The 23,240-nt window shown below is 41.9% G+C and overlaps 1 protein-coding gene across 12 annotated transcripts in view; it reads right to left on the bottom strand.

Moving 5' to 3' along the window:
• PLCH1 (phospholipase C eta 1) overlaps positions 1–23,240 on the bottom strand; it is a 77,308-nt gene that overhangs the window by 28,554 nt on the left and 25,514 nt on the right. For 7 of the 12 annotated variants that reach the window (XM_085513702.1, XM_085513701.1, XM_085513703.1 and 4 more), the window contains 13 exons: positions 22,458–22,604; positions 21,978–22,221; positions 19,419–19,548; positions 17,464–17,634; positions 13,657–13,750; positions 12,046–12,249; positions 11,628–11,748; positions 10,127–10,298; positions 7,174–7,281; positions 5,747–5,908; positions 3,047–3,118; positions 875–966; positions 48–148 (listed from right to left, as the gene is read on the bottom strand). In XM_085513702.1, coding sequence (XP_085369828.1) covers positions 48–148; positions 875–966; positions 3,047–3,118; positions 5,747–5,908; positions 7,174–7,281; positions 10,127–10,298; positions 11,628–11,748; positions 12,046–12,249; positions 13,657–13,750; positions 17,464–17,634; positions 19,419–19,548; positions 21,978–22,221; positions 22,458–22,604 — 1,818 coding nt within the window. Of the gene's footprint in view, positions 1–47; positions 149–874; positions 967–3,046; positions 3,119–5,746; positions 5,909–7,173; positions 7,282–10,126; positions 10,299–11,627; positions 11,749–12,045; positions 12,250–13,656; positions 13,751–17,463; positions 17,635–17,797; positions 17,938–19,418; positions 19,549–21,977; positions 22,222–22,457; positions 22,605–23,240 lie in introns of those variants that run through there. The other 5 variants (XM_015872226.2, XM_015872230.2, XM_015872228.3 and 2 more) reach the window with 3 other exon arrangements.

Raw genomic sequence — 23,240 nt, 5'->3', positions numbered from 1 at the left:
AAATCCCAGATGTGAGTGCTTTGAACAAACTGCAGACATCTACTTACCATCGTCTACTATATCCTGAGCTGCCACAGAGTTCGTGTACACCACTAGGTCAGACAGAGCTCGGCACAGCTTCACAGTTTTCCTTCGACGAGTCAGTCTACTGATTTATATTTAATACATAAAACAAAGAAGGACTTTTTTAATATTTAAAGCATATATGAATTCCCTTTATTTTTCATCAGTAAGGAAACAAACAGCTGTACAACTCAAGCTGCAAAGAAAGGTGCAGTAAGCAGGGAACTCTGTGGGGCTCGTCTCCTTACAGTGGGTTCTGAGCAGCCTTCAAGCTGACAGTTACCCCTGTACCTTCAGTCACAACGCACAAACAACATTTTTTATTTACACCATAATGAAATAGCCAAGCGATGGCTTCTCCAGACAAAAACAAAGACAGCTTTGAGTTGCCTCTGTAAAAGGAGCTTTTCAGTGACAGCAAATGCATTCTCAGTGGCACTTTTTTGATTGCTTTTTCTTTACATTCTCAGATGTAATAAAGCTGAAAGGGCCGTGATGTATCCCTATTTAGGCTAAAGCAGTTTTCTTTGAGCACTATTTACAGCATGCAAAATGTAGACTGGCATTTTTCCATTAGGAAGGTATTACTATCGCATTTCCTATCAGTTCAAGGGTAATTGCTATTTGCAACCTACCAAAGCCTACGTATTCAAAGTATCAGGCTACAGCAGCCACAGCAAAACATACCCTGACAGAACTGTCATAAATGCCTTGCTTCGAAAAACCAGACTTAGGCTGTGACATATACATATTAATAACAACATGTTATTAATCCAACTGAGCTGAAAAACGGCAGTGACACTCAGCTCACCTGTGCAGCTGCCCTGCTTCCTTTCCAGAAGAGTTTTGCTGATTTTCATCATCATCTGATGTGCTACATTTGGATGTTGCCTTCCCTGTTTTCTGATGGGAAAAAAAATGAAGCACAACTAGCTCAGAGTACGGGATATTTCTGCAAGGACACACCACTTACCCACAAACCCAGAGAGCAGGTCTACCTGCTGGCCAGCAGCTTGGGCCAAGCTGGAAAAGAAACATTTCTCCAAGCCAGGCACCCACTACAGTATACCACGCACACTCTGCAGCTTCCCTTCTGCCATAAACAGGCTGTAGATGGTGATAAGTTGGGGGGAAACAGAGAGGATGGCTCTCAACTCTGCACTGCTCCACTGGTCCTGCTGGATTTCCAGTGGCCACTACCATATTTAACAAACAGCAGCACGCAGCAGGGTGTACACGTGCAGCGTACTGCACTCACCTATGCTTCTTTCTCTCTCCCTTCACAATTTAGAGAATTTAACAAATGCACTCATGAAGCTGAGAACACAAACAACCTCAGGGCAAAATTCCCAAGCATCTTTTCTTCCGCTGCCTTCTGAGCCATGCAAATGAACATTCAAATCACTCTAATTTATTGCAGCATACATTAAAGGAACTAGCTATGATAAAAAGATACAAAAAGATGCTGTTGTTTAATAAGTGCCTATGCTTTCACAGTGTCCAATTTCAGCAACATTACATGTTTCGTAACACTTCCTGTAGTTCAAATGAGAGTTTCTTTAATTCCCTTATCATCACGAGGTAATCAACAATATAACTGAAAGCTCTGTATCCTTCTGCTCATGTAGTTAGATGATAATTGAGCACAGAATTCATTTCTCCTGCTATGATAAACCAATAATGCACAGAACTCAGTTTATATTTTAAGTTAACTCTGTTCAGCACTGAAATAAAGTTGACCATACTGGAGACCACTTGAGCAGTTCAAAGGTCTGGACTGATGATCCATCCTGCAGTTAACTTGCAGGAGTTGCCAGCTTTGGCATTCTCTCCTCCACTGGAGGTTTTAAAGAGTTTACACACGTATACAGCTGGAACAAGAGCCGAAAACATCACAAGTCAATATCCCTGGTTGGATAATTCTGCATCTGCAAAAAGATCAATAGTAACCATCTATGCCAGGCTTCCCCATTAGCTGGAAAGGCATGAGGGAGAAACTACTGGAACTCCCCCCTGACTCGATCTGCAATATAATCATTACATATATATATATATAGTAAAAAAAAAAACAACAACACACACAGACCTTTTTTTTCCCAGCATAGATTAAATGGACAGACTCTCCCACCTGCTGTATCTATTAGGATAGCTAGTGGAAGCAATTAAAATCACTGATATGCTTTCCAACTCTCAGTATAACCATCTGTTTTTAGTAGCTGACTTGTGTATGTGACATCTCACCCCACAGCATCTTTTCCCACCAACAGAACAGGAGGAAACACAGGCACGCCATCCCTCCTGATGGCTATTATCTGCTCAGGCAGCACACACAGGTGGAACAGGAAACCTCACACTCATTTGGATTACATTAGTTCTTGCTTGGTTTGGTGCAGTTGCTGCAATGAAGATCTAGCGAAGCAGACAATTTGACCCAGCAGCTACATACACATAAATAGTGTATGACAAACCATGAATAGATCAGAGGAAAATAACTTTTACAGAGCAGGAGTGGTGGGACCAAAGCCACTGCTCAGTCACAGCAGCCCCTATGTGAGAAGCCAGGCAGGGGGCACTGCATGGCCCTGCTCAGAGTGTAGGACAAAGCAAAACCAGACCCCCAAACAAAACCAACATCAGCTTTATGGACAGAAGTCTGGAAAACAAGAACATATCAAGGCATTTGTTCAGACTGCTCTGCTGCAGCTCTAGGTCTGATCAGAAATATCAGCAATTACCCTTCACTAATTCAGATTATCTTTATGGCCAGGCAAGATTTTTATGGGGTGCAGCGACTGTCTCAGAATGATTCTCCATAATCTTGCCAGCTATACTCTTCTAAACAGCAATAATTACACCATGTGTAAGCAAGCAGTCCTTCCTCACTGCCTCCATGCACACCATGCCTGTCTCATGCAATAAACCACAACATGTGCCATTAAAACAGTCAGACAAACCAGCAAAATCACTCTCTCATTTCACTTACTTTGTGTTTACCGAAGTTGCCCATTAATGATCGACTGTGAGACTTTTTCCCACCTTCTTTCGTGTCCAGGTTCTGTACAGAGAAAGTTGGAAAGATGCGTGTAAGTGGATACCTTCAGTCTTTCACAGTCTGTAACAGACATCACACTAATACACTCATTACACACATTACACTACATTACACTCACTACAGTCTCTAACAGACATTGGGATTTAACCCAATGAAAGTTTTGGCTCGTCACTCTGATTCACTGTTGTAAGAGTACGAAAATTGCACAAGAGAATAAAGGTAGAAGGGAATTAAACTCTATGCACAACATACTGATCTCTGAACACAAACTCAAAACCATTTCATGAAAGGACTTTTCTAATTTAGATGAGCAATCCTCTATGAGGAAGGCAAAAATGAACATTAATATTCAAGACAGCAACCAGGCACAGAGAAAAAACAATCCAGCAAAAAAAAAAAACAACAGCAACCACCTGAAAACATACATAAAAATAGCCAGAAAGGAAAGGAGAGAGAAAAAATAAAGCTACAAGACAGCCTGGAGCCCAAGTTTCACATCCACCGCTGTGCCCCTGGACACGGCTTTGATAACTCCTGGCAGCACCTGGCCTTTTCTGCCAGAAAAACATATCCCTTCTTCTTTCAAAGAGCAAAATAAAGACCTAAAGATGCTGAGGAATATTGCCCCAGTATTTCAGTGACTCCAGAAAACTCCAACTACTCACTGCATTGTGTTGGTCATCACTTCTGGCCAGTAACAATGATAGAAACAATAGGTGCTGAGGCCACCAATTCACTGTATCTACATACACACATTTGTTCCTAGCTCAGGCTGAAAATCCCCATAAAGCAGAGAAGGAAACCCGAGCAGATGAAGGTTGTGTCTCTGTCTGATGAGAGTTTGACATTCTCAAACACAGCAAATCCAAAGCGACTGATAGGACACACTGCCCCACTCCTCCCCCCACCCCAAAAACCCAACTCCACAAATGTATACAAAAACCTCCATACAGAACATGGTATCTACTGGCAACAGCACATGAATTTGCATCATAGATTGTTGAGTTCTTTTTTTGTTTGGGTTGTTCGGTTACTGGAAAAAGGGAAGTTTGTCAGTGATAAAGGGAAGGAAAGTGAGGTTTGACCAACAGAATGTACACAGTCAATCCCAGCAGACTGCTTCTGGTGCAGCAGTTACACAGCAACTGTCAGAGCAGAACTCTACCACAGGGCCACCAAACAAAGTGAGCAAGTAAGTTACAGAATCATCAAGCCATTTATAATTGCCTTCCATCTAAATCAGCAGCTGATATCAACTAATCTGCCAGTTACTTGACCTCTTATTACTGCCAATTTCTCAGCTCTATGTTGCTTAAAGACCTTTGAAAACAGGGTCAGACATGCACCCAGTCTTCCAATACGCTCTGCTGCGGGAAGGGATCTCGACATCCAATAATAATTTTAAATAAGTTGATTACAGATTATTAGAGATATTATGACCTGACAGATGTGCCAACAATGCTCTTGCATCACCCATTTCCAGTATTTTGGCCTCACCAGTTAAATGCAACTGGTAATCCCAGGTGTCAAATTAAACATAAGTGACTTACAGAAATCTGCATTCTTTAAACAAAGTCCTTTGCTCTTCAATGCTAGCTAGGGACCAATCCTTTTTCCAGGTGCCAGAGAACATCCCAAATGTTATTATTCTAGTTCAAAGTAATGTTGAAGTGGCTCTAATCATGTTTACTAACTGTTTGCTCTCTGAAATCCCACTTTCCCAACCCCACAGAGGCCAAAGTGAAGAGGCAAGCAGCCCGCTCTCAGCTGCTAGGTCATAATCTTATGACTTAGCAGGGAAAGAAGGGAAATAGCCCTTCTTTGCCAGGTCAGGTGGCTCTGATCTTTGGATGCTCACAGCCCCTTCCCATCACAACACAGCTGTGACCAGACAACTCAAGCACCAGCACAAGATGAGCATATTCTATGCAGACAAGCCTGGCTTCAGACAAAGGTCTCATAGCTCCAGTCTTACAAAAATATTGACAAGAAAAACATAAAACCTATGGAGTGGGAAGATGTGCAGGAAGTCAATCTGCACGTAATTGACCTTGGATACTACATCATTTGAGTAGGCACATCCCTCAGAACAATCTGTTCTCATTTTACATAATAGATGTTGCATTGAGTTGAGGTGAAAATATGGTGACTATGGATTGGAGGAACAAACTGCACTGATGTATTCAAAATCCCAGTACAATTTTATAGCTCTGTAATAATAACTTGATGTCAAAAGGGAAAAGAAACATATCATTCACAAACATAAAACAGTCTGGGTATGAAAAGAAACAGGCCCTTGCTTCGGGCAGTAAAAGCACAATCCTGTGCATTACAGGAAACAGCAATGCTGAATTACCATGGTCAGTCACGACAGGACTAAGGCAACTATTTGCAGTATTGAGGCTTCCTGAATTACTTGCTTCCAACATGTAGAAGGAAATAAAACAGGTTAGAGAGAGAGATACTCTTCACATTCAATCTCCTAAATCCTCAGACGTTTTATCTGAAGCTACTCCAGGTTTTCATTTTAGATGAAACAAATCTATCAGGAGCTGTTCATAAGTCATTGAAATGCACAACACATCACCATATTTCATACCCAGGAAATGAAAGAAAAAAGCACCCACCTACCTGCTTCAGGTTAACACTTAAACCTTCGTGAGTTGCCCTTAGCAGTGCTCTCACCGTGAAGCTGTCAGGATCTTCTTTGTCCCTGATCTGGGACTCTTTTAGCAGAGATTCAAGCTTGGTTCTTATAAAAGATTCCACCTGATGCTCAGTTGCACCATTACTCTGAAAACCATTAAGAGATCCAGTTAGAACAGATTATTATGTCCATCTGGGACAGCCTGAGAAAGCACTGCATGTGCCCCAGGCACTCCCACCATTGCCCTTCTCTGAACAAGAAAAGTTTCTCGCATAACCCCATCCAGCTGGGGCTTTTATTGCCACTGCCATCTTCCCTTCTTCCCTCTAGGGCCCCTGCAGGGCTCAGCAAAGTACTGCCCACAGCCCCAGGCCCTGGTGTTTCAAACAGTCACAAGTCCGACCTCTTCTTTTTGAGCACAGCACAAATTCTCAACTAAATCACCAACAGATTTCCTCAGTGATATCAGACAGCCTAACGGCTACAAGATACCTGCTCTGGCAAGAGACAAAAGAATTATAACCGAATTGTAGAATCATTTGAGTTAATAGCAGCACTGACTACATAAATACCAAAGGTCTCTTACATACGATGCTTGAAATAGGATCCTTGATAACATGTTTTCACCTGGCATTCCCCTCCCTATGAGGCACGAGAACTCTCCTGAGACAGGAAGAGTGCAGCTGTCAGTCCTAACAGACTCCCTTCCTGGCCACAGAAGACATACTGCATTAGTGGCTTTAAGGACCGCAGGTTTTCTCTTGGGTCTTTCTGTACATCAGAAGTCACGTTAGCAAAGCAGATGGGGACTACAGAGTGCTCCTGTTCAACAGCACATGACAATGAATTGGAAACTGGAACATTCCCTTCTTATGAACCAGTTCAGGTGGGGACTTCTGTTACCTCTAAAGCAAATCCCAGCTACTCTGAAAGTCTGTTGATTGCTAATAGCAGGCAAAAATAATACAGACAAATTAAAAGCTCAATTTGCAAGCCATAAACAGCTAATGAGAATTGTACAAAGGTGCTTCTGGGTGGCAGCAGGGAAAAATCACCAGGCTACATTCAGAAGTGGAGATAAACAACACTATGCTCCCTAAATATTAATCTGAATTTGATCTATTCTTTCTGAGTCTCCCCTGATAATATCTTTTGTTGAAGATGCCTAGCAAGCTCACTGCACTGGCACCAGGCTGCTGTGTACATCTGTCATTTATATGATTTAAATGAGAAGTTCTGCATTTCTGAACAAATTCAGTCCTTATCAAAATGTGAAATTATGTAATTCCTGCATCTTAAAGACCTGACTTAGAAGTCCAAGTTTAAAAACAGTCTGCTAACAGCAGCAAGTAGGGCTATGAAACACGTATGCAAGAAACAGTAGTTCTAGAAGATGTGTACATGCACATACATAGCAGGATTTCAACTTGCAGTCGTCCTCAATTTCATCAGCACTATCCTCATCAGAAACCTCTCCTTCTTCGGCATCTGCTCCAAGACTGTACGGCAACTTCTTTCCCTAAAACAGAGGAAAAAAATATTCACAATTAATACTCACACAGTCAACATTATGTTCTCCAAAGCCTCAAATACCCTTTAACTCAATTAGTGCTTACTTTAAAAGTGGTCAGAGCTTAGAATTCAGACAATCTCATGCAAACTGGCTCAAGGAGCCAGATTATCATAGAAGATGTCTTCAAAAGGAGTTGACGTACTTCTGTTAGCTTGTTATTGGAAGACATTTGCAAGCTAGTCCAAAAAAGCACACTATCTCCCATCTCTGGAGCGAGCCAGTGAGTGTCAATGAATGTTTAAAGTTGCCTCCCCAGTGCTTCAGGCTTACCTCTAGCAAGCAAACCATCGCATACTTCAAATAAAGCTCAAAACTCAGAAGCTGAGACTATGTTATAGGCTCTGCATCAGAAGGGAAAATGCATACACAAAAAACTCATTGCAAGTAGTCATCAACATGAATGAAGCAGCAAAGTTTAATTTAATATTGCATGCTCATGCAAGCGCATAGTCAGAAATCCAAAATTAGTTGCTAATCCTCTACTTTGTGCTTCATATACCTACATCAGAAAGGAACTACTTCAACTCCATGTCTAGTTTCCAACATCTGATTAGAGTGGTGAGTATCAGAGGTTATTGGTTACTTCTGGTAAAAAAAAAAAAAATTGAGGATCTGAAAGATGAATTATACTTACTGGAACATTCCACTGCCATTGCCCTGTTTGACCACTTCTGGCCAGGCCCAAATTCAGAACTGTAGCAATGTTGTCTGTAGACCTCTGAAGGTCTTTAGTCCAACCTCCCACTAAAGGAGGACCATCACAGCTCTAGATGAGCTTTGCTTAGCCAAATCTTGCAAACTTTTCAGGATGGAGGCTCCCTCAGCTCTCTGGGCAGCCTCCTCCCATGCTGCACTATGCTCCGCTGAAAACCCTTTCCTGCAGCCCATTCTGAACCTACCAAGACGTAACTTTTGGTACTGCCTCTTGTTTTGCTGTCTGTTACTCAATAAATTGGCCCCAAAGGCCAGGTTAATGCTTTTGAAAACAAACTTTTATGCTATTACGTGTCTTGTCATCCTCCCTGTTTGCAGGAACACTTGCAGTCTGCCTGTTTCATCACAGACAGAGAGAGACGAGAACTGGGTTTCTGTGGAAATGAAGAGGACTGACTTAAGGACTGCATTCTGAAATGAATAATGCTGCTCTGCTAATGACTTCAGAGCTTACGTGGGCCTAAAGTCCCTTAGTATTACCAGAAATCTTTTCTATATTCAATAGCAAAATAAGAATTATGGCCATAATTTGAAATTCTTAATCTAATCAGTCAATATTGTATTTCAAAAGAAATGCATAGAACAGCATAAATAACAGTTAAAAAAAAAAAAAAAAAAGAGAGAGAGAGAAACCAGCGTACTTCAACCAGAAGCTAAATATTTTTCTTTCCTAATATGACTGTTTAAATTGAACTGGAGATGGGAGATAGGGCTTTGTGCTGAGATTCTGTGATGCTGAAAACAGAGTTCCTCATTCTACAAACATCAGCCCAGCTGCACTCCATTCTGAAACCAATCACAAGGCTCCAGCCACTGATAGCTGAAGAATCGACCTAAAGTTGCAAACTCAGATGTGCTAGGAAGAGCAGCTCAGAAGTTCATGGAAGACCAGAACAGCACCAGGCCTCTTGCCTTTTATTTAGTGACATATTTCAATCTGGATTCACTATGTTTTGCAATGACTGGCATTACTGCTATCTTGTTCAGCTCCCTAAAACACCAACACTGCACACTCACATGGTTCAAGAGCAAGAAAAGTGCCTCAGTGAAATGCAAAACCAAAGCTGAGCACTTGAAGGCTTTCCAAATCAGTCACATCTCTGCTAAATACTGAAATGTTCAATCTAACACCAGATCTATTGTGAATTGCTATAGACAGCTCAACACGGAGGATAGAGGAGAAAAAACGGTATCTCAAGTGCTCACAGCGAAGTAATTCTCATGTGCCAAAGTAAATTAGACAAATTTATAGGCTACAACTCTATTAATCATCTTCCCACCGGCCTGCCTAGCATTGCTTTCTTATTACAGCCATCTCAGCCTTTGAAATTCCTTCAAGAGCAAATCTGTTTGCACAGAGGGGCTCCAACAACTCACACTGCATACAACACTAACTACAGTGCTGCAGAGCCTCCTCTCTTGCTGCTTTTTAGCCACCTTCTGAAGTGCTCTTCTTTCATAAATGCAACTGATGAACCATGAAAATAGTTTTGTTTCATTTCATGAACTACTGCTCATAGCGGGGTGAGGGAGCAATGCATGAAAATGCAAGTTTTCAGACATTTTACATCACTCCAAAGCACTGTCATAAAATCTTTCCTTGTATAAATTGTCTGCACACTACAGGAATATGAATGGCAGGGAAAAATACCCATTAACAACATTCATTTGACAAACCAGAAAAAGAGAAATCATCAGGTAATTGCCCCATTTCCTCCTGTTCTTAAAGATGGGTTTTTTACCAAATCTCTGTTTCCTTCACTCAGTGCTATGGCTTAAAAAAAATCAGCTTCTCTGACTTGAAGACCTTTAGATAAGGTGCTGAAGAAGAAGAAAGAATTTTCTTTACCTTATTGTTGATATAACTGCCCTGTTAGAACACTCACAGAAGTGTCCTGGGCCACTTGCTGAGGCCAAAGTTTACCATTTTGGTATCTCTGTGAAAAGCTTTGAATTTGAACTCACTGCATCTGTACCAATCATGGTGGTACAGATAAACTTATTCCCCAAAGACACACAATAAATACTAGGCACCGCCTCCCACTGGATTTTCAATGTGCCATCAGTAGCAAATTACCTTCACTAGGATTTTCCCTTTCAAGTTTTGAGGGCTAGGAAGCTGCCTGGAATCTCCGGTGACTACAGATGACAAGTCCAGTTTGTCACCAAGTATCTCCTTCAAGTACTGAGCAATCTTCTTTTGCTGCTGAATACTGCAATGATTTTCAATAGACAGTATCACCGGAAACCTAGAAACAAAACCCCAGACAGTGACATAACTGTGCTTTAAGAAAGAAGAGCTGCACAGCTCACCACAAACCATTTCGAGCAGTTTGCTCTCACACTGTCAACAGCCTGGAAACAAACTCCCCCTGGGAGGAAGGACTTTGCACATGAACTCCCAAACTCCTGCGCAGTCAGAATCCCTTTGACAGTCGCTGCAGGAGATTCTGCCCTCACCTCCAACCCCATCCCAGGAGCACACAGGTGCCAGTGTTTGAAACAGAGGATCAGCGAGTGTGAGCCACAGACCAAGAAATGCACAATAAAGCTCCTCAGCAATGCAGTGTATTTCTGTTCAGATATCACAATATTCCTTTGCCCTCTGTGGTCTTCATACACTGCAAGAACCAAGTGTTTTGAAATCTGCAGATTCAATGCACTTGTTAACATCTCCCTGCTCATCTTCCAAAGCCTTTATGATAGCAGCAAGATCAATTTGCTTTTGTCTTAACTGCAGCTGCAGTGAGCCAGACCAAATCTCTAAAGATGACCAGGCTGGGGAGCAGCAGAAATATCTGGCAGTACCTTCCAAAACACTCTCACAGGCTCCAGGAATTTTCAGTTAATGTTCTCTGAGCTAGTGACATTATTTCTGTATATAATGGCTTAATTCTTGCCCAGCTCTTTTCTAAACTGTTGGCAGCCCCAAAATTGTACAGCAAGGAGCAGCACAGCCCAACTATGCACCAAATAAGGATCCAATTCCTCCAGGCCTTTATTCTCTCCAAGCTATTCAAAATTCTACATACCTACTCATGATCTTCTGAGACCTCTGTGTATACATACATGGCCCAACTCCCTACTACTTCAATAATAAACTTTGTTATATAGTACCATGGAAAGCAAATTAGAATGTAAACATTACCACTCATCTCTGTATTACAAGACAGCTTTGTTAAATTCCTACTGAAATAAAGTATTTCCTTAGGTAGAGAGCACTACAGCATTGATTTTCAAGGAGAATTTCCCATGGGAAACAAGTGGGAATTTTTTCTCAAACAAAGAACCAAGATGATCGCTAGATATCGAACAGCCTCTGACTATTCAAAGTACAACTGAGCTGAAAACAGACAGAAGGTCTTCCTAACTTTAGTTAACTTTCCAGCTTCACTGACAGTACTGCTCAGGCAGCTGAACAATAAACATGATGCAGGCAACAAACAGAGGAACAAAATCAGCCTTCTAATTTCTCAGCGTGTTTAATGGACTACACACACTTCTTGGATTTGAATTTTGACGCGAGATTCATTACACAAAACAGACAGGTCCAGCTTCAAAACCAACCCTCCACTTACTCATTTTTGATGAAGGCGTATTTATTGATAGTTTCTGCCACGTCACGGAAGAGTATTTTAGAGGTGAGTGTATACCCATGATGCACTACTGGTTCTCCATCTGGGCCATCCCAGCAATCCACTTTTAAGACAAAAAAAGAAGCTAGATGTTAAGAGACGCCAACTATCTTATATTTACCTGCTGATCTTGCCAGCAGAATTCATGTACCCAACTATGCAGCTGTCAGGAAGTTTCACTCAATCTACTCAAGCTACTCTGATTAAGTTTAAACAAACAAGCCACACTTTTCTTATATTAAATGAAATTTTTGCAACTGATTTTATCTGAAATCAACAAGATAGTAAAGACTGTTTTAGGTTTGTCATTAGCTGTGCTGAAAATACCTCTCACAACTAGCAAGTTATACTAAAAACATACCTTCAATACATCGACAACCATCCTGCAGCACTCGTGCGTACATCTCCACCCTAGACTGGGACAGCAGCTGATCTCCTGTCAGGTACGTGTTGTGAGACGAAGCAATGAAGTAGTTACAAAGGGGCTGATCCATATCCTGGTGCACTTCGCAATGCAATGGATTGAAAACATCACAGGCAGGACTGCGCATGAAGTTGGTGAAACCTTTGAACACAGAAACAGTTTTTCAAAGCTGCCATGTAAACAGTTCACACTCTAGTAGCTGTCTCTTCTTTTTATGGTGTTAACTCCTGTTCCTCAAATCAATGAATCACAGAGCAAGGATTCATTTTCCTATACCTCATATTTATCTATATACCCACTACCACCTATCTGCAGATCAGGTGTTTCGTTCAGACTCTTAATGATGACAAAAAGGCACAGGTGAAATCTTTCCCAAAGAGTGGAGAATCTCCCTGTGCCCAATGAACAGTTTAAGTCATGTGCTCAAGCAGCCTCCTCAAGTTCAGACAAAACCATTCCAGGGATAAGCTGAACAGAAGAGAGGTGATGGGTCCTGTTAGAACTGGTAGGAGAAAACAGGAGAAAAGAGTCTTGCTGGACTCTTACACAGTCCAGCAAGATAAAAATTCTCTTCATCGCATTTTCCTCTACGCTGTAAGTTTGTTTGAGAAGATGGTACTGGTTTATGGCACTGTCTATGAGATCAGAATCAAACCAAGAAAGTCTGCAAAATATCTCCTTTGAGAACGTGAGAGGTAAGATATTTCAAAATCTTGGCCAACCTGGAGAGCCACTCAAACATGAAAGCAGCAAGTAAGATCAAAACAGAGAAACCTTCATAAATACTTTTAAATGTCACCTTATTTCAGTGCGACTTTCAGGGAACTGCCCAGAGTCGTGCCAGAAACTGATTGCAAATGCTGGGTGCAGCCTCCCCACCTTCAGCTCTGTGTGGAGGAACTTCCCCACTCCCCACAGAAACCTCCAAGCAAATTACTCTGCTTCATGAGAGTATCTTCTGGGCAAGTTAACAGACCGTAGCATTTAATCTGCTTTGTTCCAGTTACTAAGTTGAATTTTGAATAAATAAACCATCCACAATTGCTTTAACAAACAAGTTACTAAAAGAATACATTAACAAGACTCAAGGATTAAGTGCAACAGATCTTCTGTTACTTCACATAAGAATAAATCAATGGACCATACAGTAGAGATTAAGCATAACTCAATGGACCATACAGTTGAGATTCCACCTCTACAGACAGAGCAGAATGCAAACTTTGCATTTATTACTTTGTTAGAACATACTGTACTATAAATTACATATTTTGTGTTTGTGTTTTAAAAATATACAGCTGGCAATAAGTTTATACAAGCCTGAGGCATCCAAATTACTCTGTTATGCAGCAACACATCGCAGCCATGATGCTGGCTGTTGATACTGCCAGACATAATTCAGCCCATCTACCCTTGTCTCTCCTTTGTCATTAAAATGCACACCTATGCAGCCGACTGCTCCACAGGCAACATGAAAACACTGTTAAAGCCCTTCTACTCCACTGTAACAGATCAGGACATAAAAATAATTTAGAAATCAAAAGGCTTTACCTTCAATCCCAAGAACGTTCTGCTCCTTGTTTTCTTCTGATACTTCAAACTTCTGTATGATGTCAAGACAATATTCTGGTGTCACATTACTCATCTGCACAAAACAGGACAGTGTTGGTACATTTATTTTTCCTACTATGTGACCAGCATGTCAGAATCTACCCTCGGCCAGTTTAAAATCTTGTAATCAGACACCAAATTGAGTCAAACAGGGAGGGAACAGCCAGTAATCCTACTGTAATAGGACTTGATTTGATTTTCATCAATGCTCCAGCAGCCTGGTGGCTCTTACCTTTTGGGAGAAAAACAGGAACGAGAGGTAGAGTTCCTTGCTAAAAGCTGTGTCATTTCAGTTTAAAAGACTAAAGAAAATAGCTGCTAAGCACAATTAACAGTACTTGTACTGTGCAAACGTGCAGCCATTGCACCTTGCAATGAGAACTATGATGTACTATTCTTCAGTACAACCTACTTAAACATGCAAAAAGATCTGCAGGGTTCGATTTCATTTTCCAGTATTTTCCACTCCTGTGATTTCATTACTTTCAAGAGAATTCACTCTCTAGGAGAGTAATATACAGGCTATGAGAGAAATAATTAGATTCCCAAACGAAAAAGAGCAGCTCTTCTGAAACAAACAGGAGTTTTGTCATCAGCTCCAGGACGTTCCCAATCAAAGGCCTGACTAATGGGGCCCAGAGTACCAGAGATGCTCACGTTTCCTCTGAAACCAGAGGAAAGCACTTTTCATCACTCATGTCATCTTTTTTTCATCCTCAAGCTGTAGGGATCCAAAGTGCAAACTAAGGTTGAGCATATTTTATTTCCTCTACTAATTATATCAGAGGATGGTAACGATGACACCAAACTTTGGCAGCTCAGTCGTACCACTGTTCTGTTTACTGTTTGCACACTTGAGTCAGCTCAGCCACCCTTCTGCAAATCAATTTGAGGAGCAGTCTGGAAGCAGAGGAATGTGTGGTCTGGCCCCCTGTCTCACCCAGGGTGAGATCTCTGCTAACATGACTCCTTCAGGCAGAGGCAGGAGGGAGACCACTCACCCTGCAGGTTCTGCAGCCTTCACTCCTGAAAACAAAAACCAGTCCCTTTGTGAACCCTGTCCTTACAATGGACTTCTCCCTCAGATGGAAAACCAATTCCATTCAATCTGCTCCATCTGTATAGTCTCCAACTGATCTGCACTTCCCATTATTTCCTGTAGTTCAGTGTTCCCAGCACTAGCATTCAACAGCATGGAAATCCTCCAAGAGCAGGCTGACTCTCTGGATCTGGTCTTCTGTAAGGGCCTGATCCTGCCAAGTGAGGAGCTCTCCCTAAGAAACGTGGGTGCCATGACCAACCACATCTCATAGCGCCTCCAGGCTACAGCCTAAGCATGAAAAAGTACCAGAGAAGGGGAAAAAAAACAAGCAACTAGATGTGTCAACATTAGGAATGTAGTAACAGAAGGAAAGCAAGTGAGCAATCCAACTCATACGGCAACCCAACCTGAAAGAAGTAGTAATGTGAAGAGAGATTTCCCAGTCTTTCCACCCTTCAGCTTTCCCTTTGCTTTCCTCTTGTCCAGAGAAACACTGCCTGTCCTTGCCCAAACATTTTATTTATATCCCCTAGTTAAGTCAATATCATGAGATGACTGCTGGAATTACACAGGATAATGGGAAAGAGAACAATTTGATGGAGAAAATAACTGATTATCCCAGCTCAAGTAGACATTGCTGCTTGATTGCAAACACCGTTCAGAGTGGCCTTTCCTCAGCAGAGGCTGACTAGAATTAACAATTTCATCATTCCACACCACTCCTCGACAGACCAGAAGCACAGTATGTGTGTGCTCTAAGAATGAAAATGTCTGATCTAGTTCAAAGTTGCATCTGTTAAGGGCAAGTTTTGTGCTTTTTAACTGTAGCTTGAGAGATTGAGACTTAGGAAACTACTATCAATTTATTCTCATTACACTTTACATACAGGAATCACCCTCATTTTCTATATTCCCATGGGAAAGAAAATAAGGGAAAGAATATGAAGAATGGTTAGAAAACAAAGAAAGTAGAAATTAAAGCAGCGTAATGCTGGTGACAGCTGTACCCAGATAGGATGCCAACTCATGAGCCTGTGTCAGACTGGAGGTTTAGCCTCCAGTTGTTAATAGTTAATTATTCTATATGGAAATCAAAATATATTCAATCAAAGCAAATCCCTACATCAACATCTTACACTGAGACTGGAAGAAAAGTGTCACGACATATGGAGCTATCACATAAGTCAGTATGCTTATTATCCCTTTGTATAAGCACAAGAAGTGGAACAGGAACCAGCGTACAACAAGCAGTGAACTTTCCTGGAGCATGCAGAGAACGTTGCTGGAGGCAGGATCTCAGCAGGTGGCCGTTTCCTCAGCACAGATGTGAGGTACAGTGCAAAGTAACTGATCCATAGGAAAGCAGCAGGTGGTAAGCAGGCACACGGGATACACTCTTCTTACGGTCTTACTCTTACAGAACCAGAACCAAACACTTCAGGTTCGCAACACCAAAGTGCATAACTTCATTAAACCATCATCAGGGGCAGCAAAGAGGTCTCTACTGACTGTGAAAAAAAGCACCTGGTGTGACATGAACACAGCAGCAAGGAGGGGAAGGACAGACAGCAGCCTCAAGCTGAGAGTCTGCATACAGGACAGCATTGCCAGGGGGCTCGAATCAGTGGGGCAGAGTGACACCAGTCCCTATACTGTGCAGAGTAGCCAGCCACCACAAAGCTGCTCTTTAACAGGGAAGATAGTGTATGCAGCACCTATTTTATCCAGAACTCAAAGCCAAGTATGAGATGCCATCAGTCAAAAGCCCCTGGAGACCTTGCCACAGAAGTGATCTGTCATTTAGCAGGGGAGCAGCTTCCAAGCTGATACCGACATATTAGGAAAGGGCACCCCCAGTGGGACAGCAATCAGACATGCAGACATGACTGCACATCCAGGGATGTTCCTCCCTCACAGCTACTCACGGTTAAGAGGACTGCAGTACCTTCCAGGAAACCAGCCTATTTTTTGCCTGTTTTCTGCTTCTCTGACATTTGAAGCCATAAAATTGCAATTTCAATATGGTGAGTTTAACTGCAATTAAGTGGAAGTAATCTGTTTCACAAGCTCTTGGGTAAGGGCAACAGGGAATTCTTTAAAAAAAAACAAACAACAACAACAAAAAAACAACAGAAAACCAGCTTAGCAAATTAACAAAAAAGCCCCAACCCTTTTCTTCCATCCTCACTCTGCAGAATATTCAAAAGCCTTGCCAAAGGAGCAGCAGATGGAGTTGGACAGACTGCCCACAGACTGCCAAGCAGCTAGACAAGAGCAAAAGCTAGCTGCCATTTGGTTGAAGGCCCTTCAGTGCTGCATTACAATCTGAACCACCACCAGCTTCTGAAGGCAATCTTGCCTCACCTGAGATCACTGATATCATATCTGCATTCTGAAAACACAGAAGTGTACATTTGCTTTAACATTTAATACTAGGAAGGGAGGAGACAAGGGAAGGGGCAAAGAAAGTGCAAGGTGTTGCTGAAGAACACAGCCTTGAGATCCATCTCAGGAGATCATGCTTCTCCTTTTGTGTGTGTGGGGGGGGAAGGGGAAGGAAGAAATGTTGAGAGCGTTGCAGCCCGTAGCTCATCCTGCATTCAGGATTTTGAGTGTTCCATTCTAAAGTTTTTTCATACCGCTTTTTCCCTATACTTGAATTGATTTATATGCATGTAGATATGCATGGATATATATTTCCATACCTTTTGTTCCACCTTCAGAAACTGAGCGAGTTCTTCAATGGTGAGGTGATCTTTCTTGTCACTGTAGCTCAGGAGCAGTAAGTAGAGGTCTCGACGCAGGGACATCATCTTGTAAAACACTGAAAATTCTTCAAAGTTCAGAGTTCCTTGGTTCTCGTCTGTGTCAGCTTCCTAAGAGGTAAAGACGCTCAGGTAAGTATGCCAGATGCAAGTGAATTCAGGGAACAAAGCAGAACAAGATTTATGCGTAGGAACAGAAATATAATGAATTCTAATCTGCAGGCTCAAATCCTAATACACATAGGCTAAAATAACATCAGAATGATAATACTACCTGTTGGATTTTTTGGTGAGAACAGTACTACCGTGGATCCCCACCAAGGTTCCATCTTCAGCTCTGAATTTGTTTCCCAAGTAAAGAAGCACACCCTGGGCTTTTTTTCTGATCTACTGCCCACCTTTACGTCCTGCAGTTATCCTGGATTATAACATAGCAAGGAACACTGTAATTTCACCCCTTGGCTTCCTCTAACAGAGTCTGACATTTAAAAACATTCAGAACAAGGCCACAGTCTTAAATTAATGGTAATTCAAGCTGCAGCGCTCTGATCCCCCTGTCGGCTCTCTGCAGGGGTCCAAGGCTGCAGCAGCAATAAGACTGCACACCAAAAATACCCCAGCAGCCCCAGTCTTGATTGCAGTTTTTTTTATCCTCAGAGGTAGGAAGAGAAGAAAACAGTACTTAACGTATGTTAATACAAGCTTTGCACTGTGAACATCTGCCTAAGAGGATTGCTTTGGATTTTCAAAACAAAGAATATATTCTGGAGGACTGCTGTCAAACATTATCTAGGTCTCCACAATGACCAAACTTCAGGAAAGCTGCAGCTCTTGTTGAGCGTAAGCAGATGGCTAAATGAAATAAAAGTGTAGCGATGTGTTAATGTTCCTACAAACAATACCTTTTATTCACAGCTGTAAGATAATGTTTTCTCACTCATTATAAGCCCCCTTGTCATCCCCAAGTAGTGTTAAAAAGGCCATTTGCTACTGTGCAAGTCAGAATGCCTTCTCTGCAGTCCTCTTAACACCAACTTGTCTGGGCCTGGTGGCTTGTCTCTGCATTGGTTCTCCAAACAAAGCCCTCTCCAGAAGGAGAGTAAGCATCTCCATCTCTTTATCACTTCTACCTTATCAAGAAAGCTCTTCCAGTCCATGCCCAACCTCCTTCTGGGGCAGAGGAGCCCATCTAATAGCAGATGCAGTAAGAGGACCTGGTCTGCTTTACATTCCAAGGATGACGTTTTGCATTCCCTTCACAGAAGCTGTTTGATTAATATTTCTCCAAGCCCCCCACTTTTTATAGTAAACTGGATTCTGGGCAGGGCTGTTTCTGAAGAGTCACACCAAATGTATTCTGCTCACCATGATGCCTTGGCTTGTCTTTCCTTTCATACAGTGTAAACAAATGAGCTGGTGGAAAATGGGAACTGTTTTCACACAACAGACATTAAAAAAATGATTCTGGCTAAGAACGGAAGCTTTAAAAATCTGTAATTGCTTTCATAAAGCCAGATTCTATTAAATATTTTTCCATAAAGGAAATGAAAAAAAGTTTTGAATAGAACAACTTTATCGCCTATCAATGCCAGCATAGAATAATTCATTTCATAGCAATGAAAACAACAACGCATCTAAAGAAGTACTAATAATGAATACTCTTCTATGAAGCAATATCAACGGATTCTCTTCCATGTAGCTCATTCTGTTAAGCCAGAATTCTCATGTATCTTTGTCTATAAAAAGACAAGACTTAGGAAAAAAAGTGTGAGGTGTTGGCATGGAGGGCACACTGTTACATCCAAACTTCCAGACCCTGTTCTGGATCTGTCCAGATACACACCATAGCCATCACTGCCTCACCCCCGTAACAGTGGGTGTTAGAGGTCACCAACCTGAAACATCTGCCGGACCTTCCTGCGGGGCAGGTTAACGTTTAGCTTATGCATCAGCTGGTGGATCTCTTCGATGTTCAGCAGCCCATCCCCATTCTTGTCAGCTTCCTCAAAAGTTTGTTTCACCCAGCTGCAAACATGTCAAGGAAAGGTACAAGAGGGTGATCTCCCCTTGGAAGAGGAAAGCAGAGCAGTTGGGGCAGGTAAGGGTCAAGATTCAGACTCAGCAGCATAAGAGTTCTCCAACTCCTTAGATTCCGATAGGGAGAAAAACTGAGCATTATTCAACCCAGATGTCACAAATGTGTCTTTCAAGTCAGAGCAAAACAGGAGAAATAAAATATCCCACTGTCTGTGTTAGAGATATTGGGGTATGCCATGAAAAACTCCTTGCTGGCAAAGATCTGATGCTACCCACATGGTGCTCCCTGTGCTGATGCCAAACCACTTTTTTTACTGCCGAACCTTTCCTTGTACAGCTCACTATTGCACCACCACGCTGGTGGAACCGGGACTAGTGACCTACACAGAGTTAACATCTGGGGGCCACTGGTTTCATGACTCACAGGACAAAAGCCCAACAGCCATCTGTATCAGAGATGATGTTAATCTAATGCAAAGGGCTGGAATAAAGAAGACTCAACCAAATCAGGCAAAGTACACTATTATGAGCCAGAGGTTAATGAGAGCCTCCATAACAACTAACCACTCTTGATTTTCCACATTCTTCCCTCTTAAACTACCTGCATTTCTTTCATCTGTATACTCAGTAATTATTTCATCTCTGTAGAACTTCTTTGACCGCTGCTTTCTCTCCAGTGTTTCTACCCTCACTTTTTTGTCGCATGTCCCACAGTGCAGCAAGTCCATGACATCATAATTTGTACAGAGAAAAGGGATAGCAGTTATACATCCAGGACAAAATGACATCAAAGCTAGCAGCTGTTGAGCTCAGAAAACAGGACTTGATTCTTTACATTGCATATGGCACATCTCCACAGTGACATTTCTGGGGATGTTCTGAAGGTTTGTGTGTGTTCGAACCAATTTTCATCCTTACCCTTGCTATGGACAATGGTTTAATTTAAATACTTAAAACTGGTATCAGTTGATGACAGTTATTTCCAGCTAGGTTCATAATGCTTGCTCCCTTACTCTCTTCATTCTGACATTAACTTCTCCTCTGAGAATGCACTCAGAGTAGTTTTTAAGTGCTGCTGCACTTACTCTGACATACATACTTCCCTTAATTTTGCTTTAACTTCTCCATGTTCTAAGCAGTAACTTTAGCCCCCTTTTTGAACATCCATTCCTCAGCAGCTTTTGCTAAGTTCTTTCTCTAACTGGAACTGTAACGTGGTCATTTTGTGGGCTGTCTCCAAGCTGCCACACTCGTAACAAAAACAAGGTTTGAAGGGATGTTTCACCAGTAGAGAACATGCAGCAGATATGTGCAGCTCAGAGAAGCCGTGGATAAATATAGCAAGCTGAGTCTGTGTGCAACAGAGCATGGAATATATCCCTCAAATGGATCTGTGCATCAGAATTAACCACTGAATGTGTAAATTTAAAACATCTACTGTGTCTGCTGTCCAGGAGGGATATTTACAAACAATCACTGGCACCTTTTGGGAGGCAAAAAAAGAGACAGATAACAATTATTATCGAGATTAAGTGCTGATTTTGCCTTGTTTTTTAGTTAGAGGGAAGAGCATTCTTTGTATTTAACATGCTAGTCTGCTCTCCTGCAGAAGAAAACATACCAAGAAAATACTCAGGGACCATAATCTTTACAAGAAGTTCATTTGGGTTACCAGCCTACAAAAATACTTAAGGAGCTCTTAAGATTTGTGCTTCTGACAAACACTGGAGGCTGCAATGTAGGCACAGATATCTGACACACATCACCTAAGAAAAACAGAGGGCTGCAAGTTACCTGCCATTTTACCAAAGGACTGAAAAAGTTTAGAATTTCAGCTGGGCAAAGGCTAAGAAATTCAAGTTTCCAAGCAGTAAATAACTTGAAAGCAATGCCTTCCATTAAAACCTGTGATCTGAAGCAGGAGAATAAAAGAACAGCTGAGCAAACAGAAGATGACATAAATCCTTCCATGATGGACACCTCAGGACACAGAAGCTTTACCAAGTGGTCAGTAGCACAGCAGCCCTCAGACCAGCCAGGCTGCATACATAAAAGACATGGAAAAAGAAGAGCTACAGAGGAGTAACACTACTGCTGAACTGCACTGGAGGCCCTTTAAAGTCATGGTTAGAGTACTCACTGAGATAACTATAAACATGTGCTCTGACTACATGGTAGGGATTTCACTAACTAAATGCAGGGCCCACTGACTTCCATGGAGTTTCATCCAGTCCCCAAGGCACAGTTAATGTTTATTGCACATGTATGCATCTATGTCACACTTATCCAACATTTTCATCCCAATCAGTGGCAAAATTATTGGTTAAACTGGCAGCAGATGAACCTCCTGTACCAAATTCACTAAAAAACAAGAAATACTGCACTGAAAGCCAGTGCTCAGGTTAGTAAAAGGATACTGATCATGAGTTCTCTGTCGCTTCGCAAGCGAGTCCTCGTCGCTTATCCCAGCCATCAAATATTTCAGTCCTGTGATCCAGGTGCGAGCCTCCTCTGGGTTGGAGGTAATCAGATCCAGCGACTCCAGGTGGTTGCCATGGTAAATGGTAAAGCAACAGCTCGGGTCAAAGTTCCCCTCTGCATGGCGGTGGAAGATTTCAGACTGACGGCCTTCGGTCACTTTGTAAATAGAATCAATGACGACTGTGGGGAAAAGAGAAGTCACAAACTGATATGCTTGTCTAACCATCCAAGCACACTCTGCTTTTCAGCAGCTCTGAATTATTCAGGCTAAAAGTCATTAAGCATTTTTTAACATTGAATCATAATAGGGGATTGCATTTATGCAGTTGATCCGTAACATATTACTCACTGTCCCATCTGTAATCCACACTTTAATACTCAACTTCCCAAGAAATTAGAAGGGATTATACATTTACTTTTTGCCTTTTCACTTTTTCTGGACGGTCTCCATCGGATGCAGGTCCTGTGCTCATCCAGGTAGAAGAGACGAACGAGCCCTTTGGTTCCACTCTTCAGCTTAACCATCTGAGTCCCAGACTGCATAACACTCATGCATCTTTCAACTGCGAAGCAGAACAGAGTAAGTTGAACCGAACAGCCATCTATTTCCACCAATAAAATGACACAATGGCTTCCAAGCTTCTACTAGACATACAACATTTGCCTTTCAATTTCAGTCAGGAAATGCAAGAGATGCACTATTCCTTCTTCATAAGTTCTCGTAAGAAAATAGAATGCATCTGCCAAAACATCTTCACAGAAGTCAAAGAAAATCAAATATTGAAATATTTTATAGCTGCTCTGTGCTTACTTCCTTCAAATATATGTTATCTATTTGAATGACTAGACACGGTGCTGCAATTTTAAAAGCCAGCACTCTGCCAGCTTTGAAGGGCAAGACCATCATTCAGCCCTCATTCCTCTGGGCTCAGTAATCCCTTATCTTCAATCCTGTGGTTTTGACACAGTACGAACTGTTAATGGAATTATAAACACACAGTCCCACCACACAGCCACACACACAACCGCAGCCTTCCTCTCTTGCTACCCAATTTCAAGCACACAAGCTTGTTTTTATCTACTCATCCCACCTAGGATGGGGGAGTCTTTTTTTCTCCTTGTTTTGATTGCAGTAGACCCATCTCCTCCATTTCATCTCACCTCTTCCCTCCCACGCTCCTCCATGAACTAAGATCAAG

This window comes from Coturnix japonica, chromosome 12 (genome assembly GCF_054131305.1).
Source record: "Coturnix japonica strain WE chromosome 12, WE-NBRP24, whole genome shotgun sequence".
In the NCBI taxonomy this organism is placed as follows: domain Eukaryota; kingdom Metazoa; phylum Chordata; class Aves; order Galliformes; family Phasianidae; genus Coturnix; species Coturnix japonica.
Note: the sequence above shows the minus strand (reverse complement) of the source record. Positions and strands in the feature narration are given on the sequence as shown.